Genomic DNA, 26,630 nt, shown 5'->3' with positions numbered 1-26,630 from the left:
CATACATTCCAAGCCAGGTGGCAAAAGCTACTCATCATGAATGGCAGTCCCTTAACAGCAGGTGTCACTAAAGAGCCTCAATGGTTGATGTGGGAAAGAGTAAAACGACCATCTCTTGGTTCCCTGGAATTCTGAAAGTTTACAATGCTGGGATGGAAAAGCAGAGAACTCTTTATTTACCTATGTCAGATATGAAAATAGGTCATGAAGTTTCTCACTTTTCTTTTTGTAGTTTTGACTTGATTAGGTCTATTTTCATTAGCCAAAAAGGGGAAACCAACCTTGAGGTTTGAAACAATTACTTTTTTAATTTTTTATTTTATTTTTTGGTACCAGGAATTGAAACCAGGGTTGCTTTACCATTGAGTCATATCCCCATCCCTTTTTATTTATTTATTTTTTACTTTCTGAATCTGGGTTTTTTTAAAACAATTTTTCATATCTCTGTTTGTATATAAATTATGTTGACACCCAATTCAAGTCTTCATACATGTACTTTGTATAATGATGTCCATCACATTCCACCATCCTTGCTAATCCCCTGCCCCCTCCTTTTCCCTCCCACCCCTCTTCCCTATCTAGAATTCATCTAATCCTCCCATGCTCTCCCTCCCTACCCCACTATGAATCAGCCTCCTTATATCAGAGAAAGGCCATCCCTTTTTATTTTTGAGACAGGTTCTCACTAATTTGCTTAGGGCCTCACAAATTGTTGAGGCTGGCCTCGAACCTGTGATCCTGCGTCAGCTTCCTGAGTTGCTGTGATTACATGTATGTGCCATCATAAACTGCTAAAACAATTATTTTAAAAGTCAAGAATAACATGAAATTATATTAAATTATAGTAAAAATAAAATTAATCTGAAAAAATGGACTTCTGTTCCCTTAAATACCCTTACATTTCAATTAGAAGGGAACAAAAAAAGAGACTTCATTTTTTTATATATACTTTCAAACTTGAGTTTCTCTTACATTTTTAAACTTCAGAAACATACAGAAACAATGCAACTTTGTGTACTTGATCAAAATTAGAAGAAATGATCCACACATACACACATGCATAATGGATATAGTAAAATGTTAACTACAAATGGACTGAAAACTAAATTGAAGATGTGAGTCTTAAGTATTTTTGATTTAGCCATTTCTGCATACATGGGTACTATGTGAAAAGTGAAGAAAAAGAACTAACCCCAACACCCAGGTCTTACTTTCGAGTCTGGGACAACCATTTTAAGTATATATTTGGAACTCTTTTCAAATGTCAAGGTGAATTATTGTACTATTAGAGTTCACTCTTTAACATGTATTTATGTGCAGACGTATTTTTACTTACTCTGATCAGCATAGTTTTTTGCTTTGAGTTCAAGTTGTCTTGTTTGAGATTCTAGAGATTCCACTCGGGTCTGTAAATCCTTTTTTTCCTGTTCTTGAGAATCTTCGAATTCAATGAATTTCTAATAAAGAACAATACACATTTTCATTAGAGAAATGAAAATCTTTTTTACATTCTCAACTCCTGTGCTTTCTATTATCAAGAATAACAAGTATTAATTACTTACAGAAATCTCAGAATTGTAAATTTAGTTTCTCTATAAAAATTACACCTAAAAACCTCCAAATACAGAAGTATAAATATGACAAAATAACAGTGTTTTTTTCCCTTCATATAATAAGTATTTCAAAGGAAATACACGTCCTACTACAAACATATAAATCCATTAGCATACTTACATATTCATCTTGAGCTCAAAACATGATTTTTAATATATAGTATGTATAATGAAAAATAAGAGAATAATGAAATAATAAAATTTGTTAATGAATTATGTGATTAATAAGCAGTCTTCGGGTTGGGGGTATAGTTCAGTATCTCTTGCCCAACATGCAGAAGACACTGAATTCAATCCAACACAAATAAAATAATAATAAAATAAAAATAAAATCAGTAGTAAGTGCTCTTGATTGCACCTGAACCACAGTGTTTAAATTTCTAAGAAGAGATCAAGGGCTAGGAATGTCTCCAATAACCACATTTATAGTTTGTTACACCTATCCTCAAGGAGATAATAGTTAAATGCAATCATTAAATCTCGGTCTTCATCTTACTTGATAGATCAACAGCATCTGACAACTCACTCACTCCTCCTTAAAACACTTTTTTTCTCATTTAGCTTCCAGGATTTTTCCTTGTTAAGAATTTAATTATTCTAAAATTCTACATAGCTGCTCTTCTCAATCCCCTTGACTAGTGCCTTCTTCCCAACTTCTTCACATTGGTCTTTAGACAACTTTTGTCTTCCTTTTTCACTTATTCTTTGGTGATCTCATCCATTTTCACGGCATTAAATAATAACCATATGCTGACAAATTTCTATCTCTAGCCCAGACCTGAATTTCAGATTTGAATATACTATAATCTAATGGACATTTTATTTAGATGTCGAATAGTCATTTTTAAAAAATATTTTTAGTTAAAAAAAATTTTAGTTGTAGATGGACACAATACCTTTAGTTTATTAATTTATTTTTATGTGGTGCTGAGCATTGAACCCAGAGCCTCACACATGCTAGGCAAGCATTCTACTGCTGAGCCACAACGCCAGTCCCCTCGAATAGTCATCTTAAACTTAGTATGTCAAAATTAGTGCACACCCGTAATCCCAGCAACTCAGAAGGCTTAGGGAGGAAATCACAAGCTTGAGACCAGCCTGGGCAACTTAGTGAGATCCTATATCAAAATAAAATAAAAAGGAATGAGGGTTTGTATAGCTTTGTCGTAGAGTGCCCCTGGGTTCAATCCCCAGCACCACAGGGGAGGAAAAATTTTACTATCTATGGTCATTTGTTCAGGCCCAAAACTTTAGAGTCAACTTTGACTCTTCTCATTCTCTAATACCTCCTCCTATCCGCAAATCTACCTCAGATCCAATTTTTTTTAAGGGTAAAAGCATAGCATTTATTCAAGTGAGAAGAGACACAGCTTCCATAGGGCAAGAGGGGACCCAAAAGGGTTGCCACTTACGTATACTAGTCTAGGGGCTTATACAGTTACTAGGTAGACATACTGACCAATATCTATGATATCAGGTCTTGGAAAAGCACCAGTGCTATTGGTCAAAATCTATGCTAAACAGGTATGGGAAGATGTTAAGGTTTTGGCAAACCCTTGAATCTGTAGACTTCATTCAGACAGGTCCTGCCTCTCTATTCCCATCATCTGGGACAAAAGAATTGACTGAATTTTTGGAATGTTTCTATAGGTTAACCTCTCGGAGTGGTCTTTACATTAAAAAAGGCTTAAATGGGGTCCATTACCTATCCTATTCATTCCCCCCCTTCAGAAGAAGTGCCCCTAACTGCCATTAGGGGAAGAAGGAATGACCTCTGCCTACACAGCCTAAAAAGGGGTGTTAAAAAGAGGATGGTAGTCAGGGTCCTTCTACAGAGACCTATTTAAGGGCCCCCAGGAGTTTGGTTTTGGATTCCATCTGTAAACCCATTTGTAGTTTGGGAATCTCACATATCAGGGTAGTCCAGAAGTCTATGGTGGCAGTTGGTGACTGGATAAGATATACAAAGGGGTTGAGGTCTATCCCGATGGGGCTTCTCTTGTAGCCACTCGTCGTTGGAAACGCCTCATAGAGTAATTCTGTGGTTTTGCTTTCCTCATAGGACTGTTTGTTAGGCCTGTGGGAAGTAACTACAAGACAATTAAAAAGTATGAAAGACCTAATTTTTCTTTTTATCTTAGATATTGGCATATTCCACATCTGCACTACTGAGTGTGATAATAGGATCCTAAAGTCAAATTACTTGAAGAAATTAAATCCTGAATAACTTAGGTGGAGAATTGTGAAATCATCTGGGCTCTTGAAACAAACAGATAAGGGCTGGGGATGTGGCTCAAGCGGTAGCGCGCTCGCCTGGCATGCGTGCGGCCTGGGTTCGATCCTCAGCACCACATACAAACAAAAGATGTTGTGTCTGCCAAAAAAAAAAAACTAAAAAAATAAATATTAAAAAAAAAACTCTCTCTCTTTAAAAAAAAAAGAAAAAAGAAACAAACAGATAAGCATCAGATCTTCTAAAAAGGGTATTCTTGGAATGGACAACAAAGGAATCACAATGGAAATTCCTTAAATAAAAATTTACTGACTTAAAATTACACACTTTTAAAAGAAAAACGCCATTCTAAAGAAGAGTCAGCCTGTATTTTTGGCTCGAAGTTTCTCTAGTGTTTTCTGTGGAGAGAATAAATAAAAAATAAGCAGCGGTTCCTATTGTGGTATGCCCTAAATATAAGAAGGGAGGGGGCTTGTTTACCTTATGAAATTCTTTTGCCCTTTCTCTGTTCTGGGCATAATCTTCTTGTTTTGCTTTCTCTACCTTTTGTTGTTTCACTTCAGCTAATTGATTATATAGTCTGAAAGTAATTTATATGGAATCAAATACATTATTGAAGAAAAATGAGCTACTAAAAATAAAGCAAAAAAAAAGCTAAAAAAAAATATACAAAGGGCTGGAATGATACTTTCCAAAGGATCCAGGATGAGCCCTCAAAGATGAAACTGGATTTTCAGTCTCTGCACCTACAGTATTGCAGCAGAGCCCAGCTGCCCACCAGTGCCCCCCTTCCAGGCTCTTGTTTCATGAATCTGAAGGATAAAATCTACAGATGAGCAAGAGTGAATGTAAAAGAGTAAAATTTATTCAAATGAGAAGAGACCGAGCTCCAGTAGGCCAAGAGGGGACCCAATAAGGGTACCTCCAACCATTTTTTTATCATCTCCACCCCCACCCTTGTCTATGCCACCAATATCTATTGCTTGGATTATTGTTATACAATAGCCTCTTTGTTGGTCTCCTCACTTCCACTTGGGCCTCTACAATACATTCTCAACTCAGTGTTAGGGTGATCCTTTAAAAACTAATTCAGATTAGGGCTGGGGTTATATCTCAGTGGTAAAGCACTTACCTAGCACATGACAGGCACAGCACCACATAAAAATACATAAAATAAAGGTTTATTGTGTTCAACTACAAGTAAAAATCAACAAAAATTTGTTTAAAAAATAAACTAAGATTAATTTTCTCCTGCTCAAGACTCTCTGATGTTTTTTATATTCTTTCCCATAACCCTTACCATGGCCTCCCAGGACCTAGACAATTTGCTCCCACCATCCCCTTACTTCATTGATGTCATCCCATATTTATTCCTCCTCCTAATTTATCCCTTCTTCTCATTTTCTGATTCAAGGTTCTAGCAGTTTTTTCAACACTCTGAGCCTCTGCATTTGCTTTCTGCTGCTTGGAAATTTCATCTTCCAGATATCCAAATGGCTTGCTCCCTCCTCACCCTCCTTTATGTCCTAACTCAAATGACACTTTCTTTAAAAACAAACAAACAAACAAGACCTTAGCAAGATCTTCTTTGGTCATCCCACTTAAGACTGTAATAATCATTCCCTATCTCCTCTCTCTGCTTATTTCCTCCAGAGCACTTCTCTCCATCTAGCATGTTATATATTTCAGTAATTTATCTTATTTATTATGTGCCTGTCCTCAATAGAATGTAGGCTCCATGAAAGCAAGGACATTTGTTTTATTCACTGCTACAATCCTGGTACAAAAAATGATGACAGAACATAGCATATTCTCCAATATTTGTTAAATGAAGGAACCAATAAATGAATAAAACTTTGAGTAATCTGAAATCCATATAGAAAAATATTATAAGTCATACACAAAACAAATTTGGCTTCTCTAAATATACACTAATTTTCACGTTCAATTTTCAGTCCATTACCTATGTTATTTGTCCTCAAGCTTTTCAATCACTATAGAGAAAAAACTAATAATTTTTTTTCCCACACACATTGCCTTCCTTTGGGGAAATTCCTCTACCCAGTTTCATATTAATTCTATTAGTCATGTAATCTGATTGGTACTGACTCCATCTCCCTAAGGGGAAATGATCTAGACTGATTAAGGTTCTTTCTGGGACATCTACCAGTTATTAGAAAAAAATACTACCTGTTATGGCTCAGATATAATTTGTCCCTATCAAAATTCATTTTGAAATCTGATTCTCAGTGTAGCAGTGTTGGAAGGTGGTAGGACCTTTAAGAGGGAATTAGATTGTTAAACTGGATAAAATACCTTTGTTATATAAGGACACTGCTCTTGAGGAACTGGATTAGTCAATCCAAGAGCAAGATGTAAAGCAAGTGAGGCAGTCCCTCATATTTTGTCTCTTCCACACATGCCCACTTGCCCTTCCACTTTGGGACATGAATTGAAGCAAAACAAAGCCCTCACCAACTGCCCATCTTGGATTTCCAAATGCCACTAGAACTGTGAGCCAAAATAACTTCTTTTCTTTATGAATTATCCCATCTCAGATATTATGTTACAGCAATAGAAAGCAAACTTAAGACACCACCTTCTCCTCCTCTGGAAGCTTAAAACTTCTAAGAACTTAGCACATGTAAGCTCCAGACTGATCTCTTATTCCAACATACAAAGAGAGCAATCCTGAGAAAAAAGACAATATAGAAGAAAACAAAAGAGAAAGAAGAAAAATTCAAATTGTGTGGTGTGTGTTAATTATATAAACCAGTAGATTTCTTCTTAACATCGATTTGTTAGAGCTGGTTTCTATCACAAGAATGTGAAACATCCTAACATAGTCATCTGCTTTCCCTCAAAGGTCATCTGATCCAATCTTTTCCTGATTTTTAAAGCTTGAAACCTACAACCTCTAAAACATTGGTCTTTAATCATTTGAGAATCCACAGTTCCATTTGGAAATTCGATACATCTATAAATGATGTTTCCCCATTAAAAGATGCCCTTAGGGCTGGGGATGTGGCTCAAACGGTAGTGCGCTCGCCTGGCATGTATGCGGCCTGGGTTCGATCCTCAGCACCACATACAAACAAAGATGTTGTGTCTGCCGAGAACCAAAATAAATAAATAAATATTTAAAAAAAAAAAAAAAAAGATGTCCTTACCCATCCCAAACTCTATTTCCCTTAGGAGGCTCAATGACCTCAGAAATCTTTCTACAAATCCCATGTAAAATAAAGCAATACAAAAAACAAACAAACAAAGCAGGTTTAAACAACAGGTTTAGCACCTCTGTCCTGTATTTTTCTTTTTAATTTTTTTTTTTTTTAGTTGTAGAGGGATACACAATATCTTTATCAATTTATTTTTTATGTGGTGCTGAGGATAGAATCAGTGCCTTGCACATGCTAGAAAGCACTGTCACTGAGCTACAGCCCCAGCCCATCTTATACTTTTCTATAAGAATATTCCATATTTGTGAGGCTTCTGCAAAAATCCAATGAAAAGCCATTCTTTATTTATCCAGAATATTAATCTAAAGATGACTATATATAGGAGAAGTAAAGGTTTATAGTAAACATAAAGAGAGGGAAATTGATAAGTCATTCATTAATTCATGAGCTTCTACTAGCTACTTACTATATGCCAGATGAGTATCTTATTATCTATCCCTGCCTTCAGAAAAGCTACAATCGAATGCGGGCAGAAGGTATAAGTTAACATTAAATAAAAAAGCATCAACTATGAGGTGTGCTAAGTCATTTCAATATTTTGTCTATATATATAAGTAAAAATTAACAAATAACAAAACATAATTACTTTATGACCTGCTTTGAAAATGATGTTCCTGGGCTAGGGCTGTAGCTCAGTGGCAGAGCGCTTGCCTAGCATGTGTGAGGCACTGGATTTAATCCTAGCACCACATACATACATACATACATACATACATACATAATCTGAAACTCAAAAAGAAAAGAAAAAGATATTCCCAGTCAGCCGAGGTAGCACATGCCTGTAATCCTTCCCAGTGACTTGGGGTTGTTTGTGTGTGCGCCTATGAATAAAATACCATTTTACAGAAAACAGATGCTTATCAAGTAATACTTAAAATGCTGTGTTATTAAACTTCTAACAAAAAACTTTACTACTACTCTGCTTATTCAGAATTCCTTTCCGACTGAAACACCACAATGGATGCACGGCTCATGTCTGCTACGCTTCTTAGGCACCCAGTTTGGCTGCAGAAAAGCTTGAATAATCCATCACTGTTTAGCAGTCACTATTCAATATAAGCTTACTCTACAGTTATTACTTACAACTACCAAGATAATTCAAGCTTCAAAATTTTTCACAGTTTGTAATACTGGGGGCTTTACATCTGTATCACTTTAAGATGGCAAAAAAGAAGAAAAAAATTTTTTTGATGATGTCATAGGTCTTAGACCACCAGAACTATTTATCTCTAAACAGAAATCTTTTTTCTACAATTTCCTTTCATGGGAAAAGGCTGGAAATAATGAAAATATTCCAAAGTAACTCATACTTCTAGGCCTTTCCTTAAAACAAATTAAAACAGATAAATGTAGAGACTCTAAATGAAATACTATTTCTCACTAAGGTATTTGTGTTTTCTGTCTTCATCCAAGTAGTAACTCTTAAACTTTCTGGAATTATGAACTCCTTTGAGAATATAATGAAAACAGATCCTTTCCCCCAGAAAGATAAACATAAAACAAAACTATACAATTTCAGTGCATCTTTAAGCTCAAAAGACTTTTTCCCCATTTATAAAAATTATAAATATGGATTTTTATTAGTGCTTTATAGTTATACAAAATTTTAGGGTTCATTTTGACATGATTATACAAACATGGAATATAATTTGTTCCAATTCAGTCCCTAGTACTTCCCTATTCCCTCCTCTGCTCCTACCTGTTGTTCTCTTTCCTCTACTCTGCTGGTCTTCTTTCTATTTAGTTAATAAATTAGTGCTTTATAGATACACATAAAGGTAAAATTCACTGCAGTATATTCATACATGTACATAGTATAGTTTGGTCAATTTTATTCCACCATTCCTCCCTAAATGTTGATTTTTGTAAAATTATTTTTTTTTAAAGAATTCTCTCTATTCTTGAAAAACTCTCATTTTAAATGTGTATTACACTGTGGGTAGTAGAGTGCCTGCTTGGTATCTGTGAAGCCCTAGGTTCTACCCCCAGCACCAAAAAACCAAAAAGTAGATTGTTTTCGTTTGGAATGAAAATGCTTCAAATTCTTTAAAATGCTAATCACTAGAGGCATCTTTTATAAATTTTAATTTATTTCTTTTTTCTAATAAGTTATATGTGACAGCAGAATGCTCTTTGATTCATTAATCACAAATGAAGCACAATTTTTGACTTCTCTGTACCCAAAGTAAGGTCACACCATTCATGCAATCATACATGTACCTAGGGAATGATGTCCAGCTCATTTCAACATCTTTCCCATCCCCATTCCTCCCCCTACCCCTCTTTTCCCCACCCCATCCAAAGTTCCTCCACTCATCCAAGCCCCGCCCCCCATTATGGATTAGCATCTACTAATCAGATAAAACATTTGGCCTTTGGTTTTTTGGGAGCTTACTTTGCTTAGCATGATATTCTCTAACTCCATCCATTTATCTGCAAATGCCATAATTTTATAATCTTTTATTGTTGAGTAATACTCCATTGTGTATATATACCACAGTTTCTTTATCCATTCAACTACTGAAAGTAATCTAGGTTGGTTCCACAGTTTGACTACAGTGAATTGTGCTGCTATGAACACTGATGTGGCTGTATTACTGTAGTATGTTGTCTTTAAGTCCTCTGAGTATAGACTAAGAAGTGGGATAGCTGGGTCAAATGGTGGTTCCATTCCAAGTTCACTAGAGGCATCTTGATCACACTTGGCACTGAAAGTTTTAGTAGGCTAAACTTCTTAATAGCTTTCAAAGAGTAATTTTAAAACAAGTAACAAGTGACCTAAGTATGCTAAATGGTTAACCAAGATAAAAATCAATCAAATAGGCAAATTTGAGGTCAATGTTTTATGAAATATCATTGATAATACAGCTATCTCAGAAATAAGAGTTTCTTGAAGGTAGACTAACTTAGGAAACAGAAAAGTGCTGACAATACTCTCTCTATATGCAAGGGTTCAGCATCTGTGAATTCAAACAACTGCAGTCAAAATCTGGAAGCTAGGTGTGGTGGTGTATGCCATAATCTCAGCAACTCAGGATGAAGCAGGAGGATCACAAACTCAAGGCCAGCCAGAGCAACTTAAAAAGGCTCTAAGCAACTTAGTGAGACCCTCGTCTTAAAATTAAAAAAATAAAAAGGAGTGAGGAAGTAGCTCAGTGGTAAAGTCCCCTGGGTTCAATTTCCACTGTCCCCCCCCCAAAAAAAAACTGCATCTGTACTGAACACAGACTTCTATTCCTTGTCATTATTCCCTAAACATTATTCCCTATAGTCTTAACATTTTTTACATAGAATTTATATTGAATCCAATATCATAAGTAATAAAGAGATTATGTAATGGATTTGGGAGGATGTGCATAGGTAATATGAATACCACACCATTTTATAAGCAACTTGAGCATCCTCGAACTTTTGTGTCCATGAGGTCCTGGATTCAATCCCCCCAAAGATACTGAATGACATAGAGACAAAAAAAAAAAAAAAAAGATAAAAACCTTTAGAAAATGTTGTGCTCCAGTTAGCACTAAGAATGGGATCCTAAGTCATATTCCATGTATGTGTAATACATATGTATAATGTACTGTCATGTACATCTAAACAGAACAAATTTTTAAAAATTTTAACATAAATGCTAGTAATATGAAAGTAAGAAATGCCGATACATCAAGAGCTTTGTAATGTTTTGAACTAATAAAAAAAAAATGTAAACTGTCCTGAATGACAGTTTACAAATATATTAAAAAAAAAAAAAAAAAAAAAAGAAATGCCGATACAATCTTTTTTATTTTTGGTACCTGGGATTGAACCCAGGGGCAGTTAACCACTGAGCAACATCTCCAGCCTTTTTTATATTTTATTTAGAGACAGGGTCTCACTGAGTTGCTTAGGGCCTCACTAAGTTGTTGAGGCTGGATTTGAACTCACAAACCTGACATAAAAAATTTTGAAGAGATGAGCCGGGCAAGGTGGCGCACATCTGTAATCCCAGGAGACTGAGGCAGGAAGATCACTAGTTCAATGCCAGCCTCAGCAGATTAGTGAGGCACTTAGCAACTTAGCAAGACCTTGTCTCTAAATTAAAGTATATATATATATATAAAGGCAGGGGGATGTGGCTCACTGGTTAAGCACCCCTGGAGTTCAATCCCTAGTACCAAAAAAAAATTTTTTTTAAGAGAAAAATGGAATAGAAATGGAAGAGGTGTCATAAAATTGACTCAGATGCCAAATTAGAGCTCTTGGCAGAAAGTGGTTTGGATTCATGGCCGTAATAAAAGGGTCCTTCTTTTTCCTGGATGGGAATTAAAGGAAGAGTATAAGGAATACAATGAGAACTGTTTGTTTTCCCAAAACCCAACCCTTTCATATTATCAGAAGAGTTAGGCAATAAGTGGCATTGGTTACACTAAAAAAAAAGTTCCCCAAGAAAACTTTCTTTCTACCCTTTTTCCATGCTCAGAGAGATTCTGGGTAGGCTAGGAGCTCATGTGAGTACTGCTGAATTTGTCTTCTTTTCACTCCCATAATTTTGACTAAACTAATTAGGATAGCACAAAAATAGAAACATATCCCATTCTGTCACTTTCTAAACAAATAAAAAATTGTTGTCACATTAAATAAGGCCATATACCTATCTATGTTGACTGTTGGGAATATAAACAATTATTTTATGACAGCCATCAAAGACACACAATAAACATTAACATGCTATGTCCCATACAGAAAACATGGAGGAACAAGTGACTAAATCAACTTTAAAAAAAAGAAAGCATTTCAGCCAACTCTTTAAGAGGAATAGTTTACCTGAAGAAGTGGGTTTGTAAAAACATTCCAGGAAGAGGTAATGGCACATGAGAAAGTATAGAGACATGAATGTCATGACATGCCCCAGGAACTACAATTTGGCATTAAAATTTGAGTAGGGGGCTGGGGATGTGGCTAAAGCGGTAGCGCACTTGCCTGGCATGCATATGGCCCGGGTTCAATCCTCAGCACCACATACAAAGAAAGATGTTGTGTCCGATGAAAACTAAAAAAATAAATATTAAAAAATTCTCTAAAAAAAAAAAAAATTGAGTAGGGCCAGGCACGGTGGTGCATGCCTATAATTCCAGAGGCTTGGGAGGCTGAGGCAGGAGGATCATGAGTTCAAAGCCAGCCTCAGCAAAAGCAAGGCACTAAGCAACTCTGTAAGACCCTGTATCTAAATAAAATACAAAATAGGGCTGGGGGTGTGGCTCAGTGGTCAAGTGCTCTTGAGATCAATCCCTTGTACCCCACCCCCCAAAAAATAGAATTAATATTCTTGCTGGATGTGGTGGTGCATACCTGTGATCCCAGAAACTCAGGAGGCTGAAGTTTGAACAACGTATTCAAAGCCAGCCTCAACAACTTGGTGAGGCCCTGTCTCGAATAAAAAATAAAAAGGACTGTGACTGTGGCTCAGTGATTAAGTGCCCCTGGGTTCAATCCCCAATACAAAAAAAAATAAAAATAAAAATAAAAATAAAAAGAAAAAGAATAAGAATTAACAATCTTTTAATTCATTAACAATCTTCTAATTCATTAACGGCTTTGATAGAAAATATTATGTGTAGTCTGATCCTACTTTTATGAACTGGAGGAGTAAACAGGCATATGAAAGGGCTTGAGGGCATATAATAAATGACCAACAATAGTCATCAGCTGTGAGATTTAGTGTGACTTGACCTTTTTTCTATAACTTTATCCTTAAATAGTCTATAAAGTTTTGGGTTTTCTGTTTGTTTTTCTTTCATAATTAACAAGAATTATTTATATATTTTAAAATAATAAAGCAAGGAAAAAATGAAAAACACAGGCCTATATTGTTTCCAAAGTGAAAAAGCTGAACAGGAACTATAACTCATTTGCAATTCACTTTAGAAAAGCTTGGTATAGGGGGCTGGGATTGTGGCTCAGCGGTAGAGTGCTTGCCTAGCATGCGCGGGGCCCTGGGTTCGATCCTTAGCACCACATAAAAGTAAATGAATGGAATAAAGGTACTGTGTCCAACTACAACTAAATAAAATAAATATTAAAAAAAGAAAAGAAAAACTTGGTATATTATCAAATACAGTATTATCATTTAACTAAAAATAATTGGGAGTGTTTTTCTATATATAGTTAATTAAAATCAAATTCTGAAATGGGATATTGAGGAGAAAAAAAATCAATGGGAAGGGATAATTCTATTTTAATTATATATAATTATACACAATTTGTGAACTATATTAGCTCTGTTGAAGTCAAAAGCTAAAATACAAGAATGATTAATTAATGCAAGACTGGGACAGAATTATGGGTTCATTTCAAAAAACCCATACAAAAACTGTACAAAACAGATTCACTGGGCTCTGGTATAGTTTAGTGTAGAGAGCTTGCCTACCATGCAGGAAACCCAGGGTTAGACCCCCAGCATCACAAACAAACAAACAAAAAAATCCCAGAACAACTGGATTCACTATATAGACATTGTTTGTTCTTATATTTTAAAGGTTTTCATCACAAAGGTTCCCAATCAGACGAGGTGGTCTCCTTTTATTACTATAATTTGTGAATAACAATATTTTTAAAGCAAAGTAAATAGAAATTTGAAGGTTTGGGGCTGGGGTTGTGGCTCAGCGGTAGAGAGCGCTCACCTAGCATGAGTGGGACCCGGGTTCGATTCTCAGCACCACATAAAAATAAAGGCATTGTGTTGTGTCCATTTACACCAAAAATAAATAAATAAATAAATATTTTTTTAAAAAAAGAAATTTGAAGGTTTTACCCCTAGCCAAAGACATTTTGAAGAAGGGGGAAAAAAAAAAGCTAAACTTAATGAATGCTTGTGAGATGTCTATGGACATTTGTAGTTGATTTAATGTGACATAACTTTTCAGTGGCATGATTATAAAGTTGGTCACCCTCTACTGTACTTGGCAAATATTAGAACAGTCATGATGAAGTTAAAGCAAAAAAAAGAAAAAGAAATCATGGGAGGAGGGCACCAGCTTTTCAAATTACAAAGCTATGTAACCCCCTGGAAACTGAGTCTACTCATCCCTAGTAGAGTTTTGTCAGGTCCTTCAGGTATGTTGGTAAAGAGTGTGTATATCCCCTCCCTATCTCTATTTGCCCTCTCATACACACACACCTTTTTTAAAGAGTAGCAGGGAGTAAGACCCTATAAATGTACTTTTGCTGCAGACATAAAAATATATCTTGGAGCTGGGTTAGAGGTAGAGTGCTTGCCTAGCATCCACGAGGCCCTGGGTTCGATCCTCGGCATCACATAAAAAATAAAGATATGTGTCCATCTATAAGTAAAAAATAAATAATATAATATACACACATATACACACACAAAGACACTCCTTTCTCCTTTCCCCTCTCAGTAACTAATGGGCCAGCACCAACAGTGTATAACTTCAGACAGAACTCTCCTAGGAGCAACTAGACAGTGCTTAAAAAAAAAAAAAAAAAAAAAAAAATGCAGGACAATACAGACTTACATCAGAATCTAAAAAAGAATAAGCTTTGTGGTAAAGCAAAATGCCTGCAAGTCCAGATGGCTTATAGGGACTGTTTTGCCCTACTGTTCTGGAGAAAAACAAATGAATACTTTGAAAGGCAAGCTCCCAAAGTTTCAAAAAAAAAACAAAAACTTTCCAGAGATTGTTGTACTTTGGAATAAAGAAAGATGCAGGCGGGAACCCTTTAAATAGTACTTTCAATTATGGCCAAATATCCACCAAGATATCTAACCCCAATACTTACCCTGTCATGGTGTGTGTGTGGGGGGGGTATTTCCATTTTATTATATAATTATTATTAAACTCAGTTAAATGCAATTGCTTTTCACTGTAGTCTTTTTATTTTTGGTTTGTTTTGAGGGGGGTATTTTTATGTGTTATGGTTTTTTTTGGCCCTAGGGATTTAACCCAGGCCCTCACACAGCTGGGGAAGCACTCTACCACTGATCTACATAAAGCCTTTTTTAGTTTTTATTTGAGACAGGGTCTCACTAAGTTGCCAAGGCAATCCTAAAGCTTGTCATCCTCCTGCCTCATCCATCCAGCTAGCTGGATGACAGGCATGCATCAACACAACTGGCTCAGTTTTATGACAGAAAAGAAGATGGAAGATCATGTTAAGCAACACCTAAGGGATATCCCCAAATTGAAAATGTGAAAAATTTTCTAACACAAATGATTTGGTTTCTTCAAAACTTGATGTCATGGGGGAAAATACAACATACATTAAAAAATTTAAAGCTGGTATGGTGACACATACCTGTAATCCCAGCCACTCGGGAGGCTGAGGAAGTTCAAACCCAGCCTCAGTAACTTAGCAAGGCCCTAAGCAACTCAGCAAGACCCTGTCTCTAATAAAATATAAAAAAGGGCTGGGGATGTGGCTCAGTGGTTAGGGGCCCCTGGGTTCAATCCTTGGTATTTAAAAAAAAAAAAAAGTTAAGACATATAAACCAAGTGTAAACATACAAACCATTGTGTTTGGACCCTGAGTGAAATAATCAACTATAAAACTATATGAGACAAATGGGGAAATGTGAACACTGATTAAATATTAAACATTATATGGAATAATCATTTATAACATTTAGGTGTGATAATGGTATGGCACCTATTTTTTTTTAAAGCCCTAGAAATACACTAATACGTAAGCTTTGGTCTGCTTGAAAAATATGATGGAGATGGTGAGGGGATGTAGGGAGGTTCACATGAAACAACACTGGCTTGATGTTATAAAACTGAAGTTGAGTCATGGGTATACAGTAGCTTGTTATATTATTTGCTCTAACCATTAATCTTTGGATATTTCATTAAGTTTAAAAAACTTGGAATTACTCATGGCATTTAAGTTAATATGGAAAAAAATTAATAAGAATCTATCATTAAAAAGCAAATAAAGAGCTGGGTGTGGTGTTGCATGCCTGAAAACCTAGAGACTCAGGAGGCTGAGGCAGGAGAATCACATGTCTAGGCCAGGTTCAGCAACTTAGTAAGGTCCTAAGCAACTTAGCAAGACCCTGTCTCAAAAAATAAAAAAGCCTGGGGATGTAGTTCAGTGATAAGTGCCCTAGGTTCAATCTCTAGTGTTAAAAAAAAAAAAAAAAAGCAAATAAATATATAAACATTCACAAAGGTGTATGCAGGGATATTTATTGCAAATTTATTTGTAACAGTTAAAAAATCAGATTCATACTTTGGAAACTCTGTAATAGAGAAGTGGTGTGGTGAATATGCAGCTGAAATCAGGAGAGATGAGTCAGTATAAAATCCCCAGGTAGTATCCAGCCCCATCTATAAGTGGCCAGTTGGCTTTCTATGCTCAGACACAAGAAACAGGAAGTTTAGTAAACCCAACCAGAAAGATTTTACACTAGGAAACATTCTAGCCACAGCCAAGCAGGTACCAAATGAAGAGAGGAAGTAAGTAAAAGTCTATACACAGACTAGTAATACTTTTAGCTGCTTTCATCCAGCTTTCCATAAGGTATAACTAAACTTATCTACCATTCACTCCAGCCACATCCCAAAAGAAATTATCCTTTCTCTGAAAGAACTTAAATGGCTCCAAGAAAGGCCAGGGGCTACTAAACTCTAGAGTCCCTATAGGCAATAAACTGCAACAAGGCACACACAAAGCTTCTGGTCTTCCTTTTTTAGTGCCTCACTTTTAAAACATACAGGGATAATTAGGGGTTATCAGTTGGTTGAAAACTATAACCTTAAAGAGAGAGCACAAAGCTAGCAAGAAAAAAAAAATGGGACTCTGAGGACATAGACAAAGCAGGGAACAATGAAAACTATAATTAATATATTCAGAGACCAAAGAAAAGTCACTGCTCTCATGAAACCAGAACAGTATGTTATTTTTTAAAAAAGGGTAGGGAGGGGGAAAGCTAAAACAGGAAGATATCTTGGAAATTATTAAATGAAGAGAATCAGCACTTTTCTTATCTTTCTTATATAAACTATACCTCAGGGTAACCAGTTGATGAGGGGAAATACTCCTTTATAAGAAAACTTAGCTAATAAATGCTTAAGGAATAACTGGGTTAGAATAGCATCATTTTCAAACCCTTAATGAACTAAAATGCAATATCGAGTTGCTTTTCAGATTTTGTTAATTGTCTCATAACTGCTTTTACAATCGGGATTCAAAGTCTATGCATTGCATTTGGATAATAAATTTCGAGTGTTTTTTAAACTATAGACTTCCCAGTCCCCTTCACCGAATTGATGACCTTATGATGGAATATTATAAAGTCATTAAAAAGTATAATTTGAAATGGCACAGTGGCACACAGTTACAATCCCAGTAACTCAGGAGGCTGAGGCAGGAGGACTGAAAGTTCCAGGCCAGCATTAGCAACTTAATGAGGCCCTAAGCAACTTCCTGTTTCCAAAATAAAAAAAGGCAGGGGGGTGGGGAGGCTGGGATGTGGCTCAGCGTTTAATTATCCCTGGGTTCAATTCCTAGTACCCCCCCCAAAAAAGAAAAACCACACACACACAAAAAAAAGTGTATCATAAAAAAAGACCCAGGGTCTCCTGTATGCTGAGCACTGAGCTACATCCCAAGCCTTAATTTTCTATTACTTTGTGTCATCATCATCATCATCATCTTTTTTTTTTTTAAAGAATGAAGAAAGTTTTGTGCGTGCAGTAAATGTAAGTTTGAGTTTCTCATAAATAATGGTCCTTGAGGTTAAAGGGAAGATGGAGAGAGTAATAATCACAAACACCCTGACATTTTTTTCCCAGGTACACAGGCCCAACCTACTAGCACTTCTTCCACCCAAACTCTAAAAGCCAGAGAGGATAGGTATTCTGTGGAAGTATATGAGACAGGCATAATTCATACTTGGGTATTCATAATTCTATTCCAGAACTAAAATCTAGATGAATAAAATTAGGCAACAGAAGAGCAAAAGTGTGCTAAGCAAAGAGATGGTTTTTATTAAGGCCTGGGAAGAACACATTTTGTGAAACAAAATCAAAGTATTCATTATGGGGCTGGGGATGTGGCTCAAGCGGTAGCGCGCTCGCCTGGCATGCGTGCGGCCCGGGTTCGATCCTCAGCACCACATACAAACAAAGATGTTGTGTCTGCCAATAACTAAAAAATAAAATATGAAAAAAAAAAAAGTATTCATTATGGGGTCAGAGACAAGATAAAGGGCAGCTCAATCCTAGGGTTGTATATGTTGGGAACTAAGTCCATTTCAAGAACTTTAGGAAGAGCCAATTAAGGGCTTTTTTTAATATTTATTTTTTAGGTGTAGATGGACACAACACAATGCCTTTATTTTTATGTGGTGCTGAGGATCTAACCCGGGTCCCACTTGTGCTAGGTGAGCGCTCTACTGCTGAGCCACAATCCCAGCCCATAAGGGCTTTTTTAAGAATAAAATTATCTGATTAGATTTCCCTTTTTTTTTTTTTTTTAAGAGAGAGTGAGAGAGGGGGACAAAGAGAGAGAGAGAGAATTTTAATATTTATTTATTTTTTCTTAGTTCTCAGCGGGCACAACATCTTTGTTTGTATGTGGTGCTGAGGATCGAACCCGGGCCGCACGCATGCCAGGCCAGCGCGCTACCGCTTGAGCCACATCCCCAGACCCTAGATTTCCCTTTTAGAAACACTGGCAATACCAGAAACAGAAAAATCAGAAATTTATTCAGAAATATTCACTCTGTACTTCCTATGTGCCAGTTATTGGGATATAATGTGAATGACACAAAGTTCATGCTCTGTGGAGTTTACATTTGAGGTGAGAGATGTTGGTAGCTTGCACCAGAATGGCATATGTTAAATCTTACAAAGAATTAAAGAGGACTGAGGTTGTGGCTCGGTGGAAGAGTGCCTGTCTAGCATGTGTGAGGCACTGGGTTTTATCCCCAGCACCACATTAAAAAACAAAACTAACTAAACATAATAAAGGCATTTTTTTTTTCAAAAAGAAAGAGATTCCAGAGATAGTTAAAAGTTGGAAACAAAAGAAAGTAAAACAGCAATTCTGTACAAGTCCCAGCTTTTTCAGAGGCCAAGGCAGTCTTCCTGCTTGAGCTCATGAGTTTGTCAAGACCAGCTTGGGCAACTTCGTAAGATCACATGTCAAAAAAGGAAAAAAGGGCACTGGGTTTATAGCTCAGCAGTAGAGCGCTTGCCTTGCACATGTGAGGCACTGGGTTCAATCCTCAGCACCACATAAAAATAAATAAAAATAAAGATATTATGCCCATCTTTTTTTTTTAAGAGAGAGAATTTTAATATTTATTTTTTTTTAGTTTTTCGGCGTACACAACATCTTTGTTTGTATGTGGTGCTGAGGATTGAACCTGGGCCGCACGCATGCCAGGCGAGCGCGCTACCGCTTGAGCCACATCCCCAGCCCCTTGTGCCTATCTTAAGAAAGAAATCTTTAAGGAAAAAAGACGAGGAGGGAGAAGGATAGGAAAAGAAAGAAAAGAAAAACAAAGTAGAGAGAGATGGTGAGGGCGATTTCCAGGATCGTAAAACAAAAATAATAAGCAGTCTTGGGAGGCAAGTTAAGTTTTGTTTTGTTTTGGTACTGGAAATTGAACTCAGGGGGGATTAATCCCCCAGCCTTTTTAAATATTTTATCTAGAGACAGGGTCTTGCTGTGTTGTTTAGTGCCTCACTAAATTGCTGAAGCTGGCTCTGAACTCATGATCCTCCTACCTCAGCTTCCTGAGTGTGCCACCACGCCCACACAAATTCAGTTTTGGTCAGGCTGGAAGACATACTTGTCCAATAACTAATGTAATTTGGATCCAAAACTTGAAAGAAAAGATCTGAGCTTAAGATTCTTAATAAGCAGTCAGTTGCATAAGGGAACGACCTTGTCTGTTTTACTCAAAAGTGGTATCCCCGATGGGCACAGTACCAGGCACACAGTTGGCGCTCAATACAAGTATCTGTTACATGAATGAGATATGCATTCTAAGATAATCAACCAATGGTAAATGAACCTATGGGAATGGAAAATATCTGCTAGGCAGTATGCAGAGGGAGAACTAAAGAGGATCTTAGAAATGCCAAGAAAAATCAATAAACAATATTAAGGAAAATTTAAGAGTGGTCAGATAGGTAAAAGGAAAATCAAGAGATTTCAGATCTAAATAATTATTTTTATGAGATGAATTATTTGCTGCATGACAGCTCAACCTTTTATAAACTTGCTTGTTCCATCTAAAGTGCCTGCCTCTTTACTCTTCATCACATCACCCTATTTATCTCCTACATGGAATCTATCAAACCTAAAATTGTTTGGAACTCAGGTTTGCTTCACCACTGAGCTATATCCTCAACCCTTTTTAATCTTTATTTTAAGATAGAATTTCACTAAATTACTTAGAGTCTCTCTAATAATCTGAGATTACAGGCATGCATCACTGTGCCCAGTTGAGCAATGTACTTTTAATTTTTCTTAATGTTTGAAACTTTTCCTAATATAAAGCAGAGAGGGCTGGGTGTGGTGATGCATACCTACAATTCTAACTACTCGGGAGGCTAAAGCAGGAGAATACTAAGTTCAAACCTAGTCTGGGTTTGAACTTAGACTCTGTCTCAAAAAAAAGGGATAGGGATGTAGCTCAGTGGTAGAACACTTGCCTAGAATGTGAAATAGGAAATTAAACAGAAAATAAAATACAGTGCTATTTTCAAACCAATAATTAAATATTACTGGCCAAGATTTCAAAATACAAAATATAATTTACAAATATATTTGTGAATATCAGCTTTTTAAATATATATGTTACATAAATTATTAAACTGGGTCTATATTGGATATTTCTGATCTCAGCCTAATTATTTTGGTAACAGCTGTATTCATTATGTGTGCTGAGCAAAGCAAAAAAGGTGTTTTCAAAATAACTCAGCCATTAGTCAACAGAACAAAAAAATACAACTGGCTAGGTTCTAATACCAGTTCTCCTCCAAACCTTAGGTATGCAGCCTATAGTTAAAGGTAAACTTAGGATTCCAGAAAGTAGAAACCTCCCAGTATTTGAGTATGTGACATGTACGCTAAAGACTGAACCCAGAAGCACTTTACTACTAAGCTACATTTCCAACCTTTTTCTTTTTTTTTTTTTTCTTTTTAAATATTTATTTTTGGGGGGCTGGGGATATAGCTCAGTTGGTAGAGTGCTTGCCTTGCATGCACAAGGCCCTGGGTTCAATCCCCAGCACCGCCAAAAAATAAATAAATAAATAATGTTTGTTTTTTAGTTGTAGTTGGATGTAATACACTTATTTATTTATATGTGGTGCTAAGGATTGAACCAAGGGCCTTGTGTGCTAGGTGAGCATTTTACCCCTGAGTCACAACCCCAGCCCCCAGCCTTTTTATTTCTTATTTTGACACATGGTCTGGTTAAATTGCTTATGGTGACCTTGAACGTGTGCCCCAACTTCCTGAGTTGCTGGGATTACAAGCATGCACCACCAAGCTTGGAACCTCTTAGTCCCTTAAACACAAAACTGAATGAGTGACCTATAGTACACACTCTGGCAATCTCATGAATTGTCCTATATTTATCTACCTTCTGACTAGAAGTCCTGGGCCCAGGTGGTAGTATACCCAATTTTGTATTCTCTTTTGTGATCTTAACTAAGTCAAAATGTGAATCTCATATAATGGTATCTCCCTTAATATCAATAACCATAGATTTCTTAAGGTTAAGAAATAATAAGGGGTTAGGGATATAGATCAGTTGTTAGGGTGCTTGCCTTGGATGTACAAGGCCTTGGGTTCAATCCCCAGCACCATACACACACACACACACACAAAAAAAAAATAATAATAATAATAAGATCTATCCTAATTAATGTATGAAATGTCAAGATCACCTATAAAAAAAAAAAAAAGATCTATCTTAAGAATTAAAAAATGGTTAACTGGGTCTTGGGTTGTGGCTTAGTGGTGGAGTGCTCACCTAGCATGCATGAGGCACTGGATTTGATCCTCAGCATCACATAAAAATAAAATAAAAATATTGTTTGTCCACAAAAAAAAACCTAAAAAATAAATATTTTTTTAAAATGGTTAACTGATTATCATTTCAAAAGGTAATCACCAAGCGTGTGCACATACACCCCTTCAAAACTGAGTTAACTTCAGAAAGTACCAGAAAATAAGGATAAACTAGGGGCAGGGGCACATCTATTCTGACTGGAGCCAGTGTGAAGCTAGTTCAAATGATTCAGCAAGAACAATAACATTTTGAAAAATGAAGTATGTTTTAAGATGTATTAGTTTTATATACGAAATTAGGTAGGTAATACAGAAATCAACAAAGCACTAGAATGTACTTCGAGCTCTCTAAATTTTAAGATTTCAGTGAATAAATAAAGATGTAATAACATTCCAGGTGAAGCTCTGAGGGAAGAGCATTTTGGGGCAGGAAGCAGCATGGGCAAAGGCATATGACAGGGTCTGAATAAAGAATGGAAAGATAATGTGGCAGGGAGCCCAGAGAGGGAGAAAATATGGCCAATTACTTGATTAACATTTGAAACTAGTCTAAATCTATCTAAAAATCAGTCCTCCTTTAGGTGTTTGGGTTATTTTTGTGTTTTTTGTTTTGTTTTGTTTTGTTTTGTTTTGTGATGCTTTGCTTAAATCCAGAGTGCCTAGCATGCACTCTGCCTAAAAGCTACATCCTCCAACCTCTGGAAAGTTCTTAAAGACTCACTAAAACAGCAACTGACACACACACACAAATTCAAACAAAAGCAAAGAAAAACAAGTGTGTCTTCAACTGAAGTCCTATCATTATAATAAAGATTAAACTTTTGACTCCTTGTTGACAATTCCTGTAAGCAAATGACTATTGCACCTCACAAGCTCCTAAAACATTCTTACCATTTATATATGCTCCTAAATTTACACAAAGGTGCTCAGAATTTATTTTACACTCGTGATGGATAATTTCTATGTTTTCAAATTACTTTTGCTGTAAATACCCTGAGGCACTTTTTGCTATAATAGCAGACTCTTACTCTTCATGTTAAAGGCACAAAACAGGAAATTAAGCAAAATTAACTCTGCATATTGGCCTAAGAGATTGAATTTCTAAATGTAGGTAAAATTTGTTTTAAGTCTTCTGATTTAAGATGAAGGCTGAAAATGAAATGGTTTTAGGTTTGTGGTCTGGGAGTTGGCTCATCTAACATTTCATCAGTGTTCTCCAGTCATGATCTTTTGCCCAAAGGTTTCATTATGGGGATTTTACATATGTGACTGAAAAAATATAAACTACAAAAGAAGTCATGGGATAACCTACTTTTAAAAAGTTGTTTACTTAAGCTGAGTTGGTGCCTGCCTGTAATCCCAGAGACTAAGAAGGCTGAGGCAGGAGGATCACAAGTTCCAGGCCAGCCTCAGCAATTTATTAAAACCCTGTCTTGAAATAAAAAAAAAAAAAAAAAAAGGACCCGGGCATGGTGATACACGCCTTTAATTCCAGTGGCTCATGTGGGTGAGGCAGGAGAATCAGGAGTTCAAACACAGCCTCTGCAATGGGGAAAAACTGAGCAACTCAGTGAGACCCTGTCTCTAAATAAAATGCAAATAGGGCTGGGGATGTGGCTCAGTGGTTGAGTGCCCCTGAGTTCAACCCCTGGTACTCCCCAAAAAATAAAATAAAAAAATAATAAAAAGGGCTGGGATGTAGTTCACTGGTAAAGTTCCCTGGGTTCAAACCCTCAGTACCAAAAGAAAAAAGAAAAAAAAAAAAGGTTGTTTACTTAAGAAATTAATATAAAACCCAAAGCCTACCAGCTGGTCAATTTTATTTTCTGATTCTGTAACCTGTGGCAGAGTTTTCCTGGCACGGGTGACCTTGGCATTTTGCCCATGTTTACATGGAATGACAGGAGTTTAAGGCTGGAGGGAGTATTTTTTTTTTTACCAGAGGTGACACATGATGCTGGGCCTGATAGATCATGCTGAGTCTGCTCCTCACCTGTATGTACATGTGGTTAATTGCCCAGTCTCTTCCATGTACAATCAACATACTGGCCTGTATGAGCATGAAGAAGTGGCAAGCCAGCTCAGAAACCTCTATTCTATAAACAGTGCTAATAAACTAGTGGAAATTGTGATCCCATTGTCATTTGTACTTTCAACCGTGCCCTCCCTATATATTTAGAAATATTCCTGAAATAAAGCCAATTGTTTGGAAAATTCAATGACATTCCTTTGAGATAAATGGATCTCAAAATCATAATAACTAAAAATTGTATAATCAAACTAAAAGCAACTAGGTGCAAAGATATATGTGATGAAACAAAACAAAAAGTTTAAATGGTGGCACTATTTAACATTAGGAAATGAGCTACTGAACAATCTCACATCCTAAAAACTTTTCAAGTATTTCTGAAAAATAACACATGGTTCCTTCAATAACTATTTAGCCTCTTTCAGTCACCAAGCATTTAGCCAGTTATGCTAGATGCTTGGGGAAACAAAGACAATTAGGACACTGCCTGCTTTAGATAAAAGTTCCACAGAAATAATGACAACACAGCCTGAAAACTAAAATCTTGGACTCCAAGGACATATCACTTGCACTTCAGAGCTCCAAAAGGTTCACAGATTGCAAGTGAGAGCACAGAGGTCACCACTCAGATGCTCCAGTTAACAGCAGGCCAAGTGCACCTGTAAACTGCAGTTTGAGAAGCAAATTCAAGACAGGAAAAGTGTTGCCAACTGTCACCCACACCTCCTCAACCCCGCCCCCCCAGTCCTCTTATAAATAAACAGAGAGCTTTTGAAGGGAACTGTCCAAGGTTACCACCTGATATGGAAGAATGCTTTCGTGTGGGATACCAATAAAATAAAACAGCGCACACTACCTATTTATTGAGCACTGCAATACAACATTTAAATGTTGACAACGTGTTAAGAATGTTACATAGGACATAAAATAAGATCTCTTTCTCAAATGGATTAAAATGTCAAGAAGCAACTGACCGAAAGAGGGAGATCTCTAACTTCCCAAAGCAGCAGCAACCCCCTGGAAAGGTACTGGAGCCAGCGGAAGTTACATATCAAGACAGAAGTAACCCTCCTCCCGAACCGTAAAAGTTTGAGCCGCCGTCCGACCATCCTACGGTGGTCGGAAACTTCCCTAAACACCAAGGAGCAACCAGACACCCTAAAGACTCCGCCCTTGCCAACCCCAGGTATCCTCATGCCAGGCTGTCGCTTCCTCTCTGGGCCCTGCCTTCCACCTCACTCCTTTCCTGAACACTCACTGGCCTTGCCCCGGCTTCCAACGCCGGCGAGCCTCAGGGACGAGCAAGGCGTCTGGGCTCGGCGCCGGAGGCCTCGCCTCAGGCCCGTCCTCCAGGAGGCCCGGCGCGCCTCACGTCCCCAGGCCGGCCGCGACCCCCGGCCCCGTACCCTAGTAGCCCGCCAGCCCTCACCTCCTCGGCGTGCTTGCGCAGAGCCTTCTCCCGCTCGTACTGGGTGATGAGCTGCTCGTTGTCGTCCCGCAACAGCTCCAGCTCCACCTGGTGTTCCTGGTCCTGCGCGAACACCGAGTCCAGGTTCTCCAGCACCGCCACCACCAGTGGCATCAGCTCCTTGACCACCTCTTCGTCGTAGCGCCCGATGAGCCGCTCGAACTCGCGGTATATGGAGCCGGCCAGGCCGGACACCCGCTCCGACATCACGGCCCCGGAGCCGCCGGGCTCCTCCTGGTACACCACACCGTCCTCCAGCTCCATGGTGGTGGGCAGGCGGGCAGCCCGGGGCGTCGCCGGCTGAGGGACGGCACGGGCCCGCTCGGGACGGGCCCGGGAAAGGCTAGGGCTGGGCCAGGCGGGGTGGGGGCCGGGGCTGGAGGAGGGGAGGGGTGGGGTGAGCGCACTCACCCCAACCGCCGCTGCACCAACTGCCGGGGCGGCCGGGCCGCGCGCCCTACACGTCACCCTCGAGGCGGGGCCGATGCCGCGAATGCCCGGTGGGCGGGGCCCCACGGGAGGCCAGGCGCGGCTGGGGGCGGAGCTATGCGTCAGCGTGCGCCGGTGGAGGAAGGCCGTGGCGTCAATATCCAGCGCCAAGCTACGGGTGCGACGCCCACGGGAAGCGTTGAGAACCGAGGCAGGATTTGCAAGGCCATCCCAAAGGAAAGGGAGGGGTTCTGAAAAAGAGACTAGCCCACCAGGACAAATGTAGCTAACATTTCTATTGCTTTTTCATAGTTCCCAGGCGCTTTCTCTTTTAATCATCACAACCGGCGAAGTGCTTGAGATGTTTGGCCTCCTTTTTACAGACAAAGAAAGTAGGCCCAGAAAAGTTGTGGTTCACTCAAGGTTACGTAGCTAGGAAAGAGGCCGAGCCGGGACTTGAAACTAGTTCTAATTGGGAATTCCGGACTCAGAAAAGTGGGGGGGAGGGGAAAAAACCATAAATAGAAGAGTCTACCAAGTGATAATGTGCTCTCAAGTAGGGTAGTACTGTTGGGGGTAGGGAAGA

At 37.9% G+C, this 26,630-nt stretch overlaps 1 protein-coding gene across 2 annotated transcripts in view; it reads right to left on the bottom strand.

The window, feature by feature from the left end:
- SPAG9 (sperm associated antigen 9) overlaps window positions 1-26,086 on the bottom strand; it is a 134,993-nt gene extending 108,907 nt beyond the window's left edge. For both annotated transcript variants that reach the window (XM_081270602.1, XM_081270603.1), the window contains exons 1-2: window positions 25,577-26,086; window positions 1,337-1,457 (exon numbers count right to left, since the gene is read on the bottom strand). In XM_081270602.1, the coding sequence (XP_081126728.1) occupies window positions 1,337-1,457; window positions 25,577-25,879 (424 nt within the window). In that variant the 5' untranslated portion in view covers window positions 25,880-26,086. The remainder of the gene's footprint in view (window positions 1-1,336; window positions 1,458-25,576) is intronic.
- Between the last annotated feature and the right edge of the window lie 544 nt (window positions 26,087-26,630).

Source organism: Spermophilus citellus, assembly GCF_964194105.1.
Source record: "Spermophilus citellus genome assembly, chromosome: 17".
Taxonomy (NCBI): Eukaryota; Metazoa; Chordata; class Mammalia; order Rodentia; family Sciuridae; genus Spermophilus; species Spermophilus citellus.
Note: the sequence above shows the minus strand (reverse complement) of the source record. Positions and strands in the feature narration are given on the sequence as shown.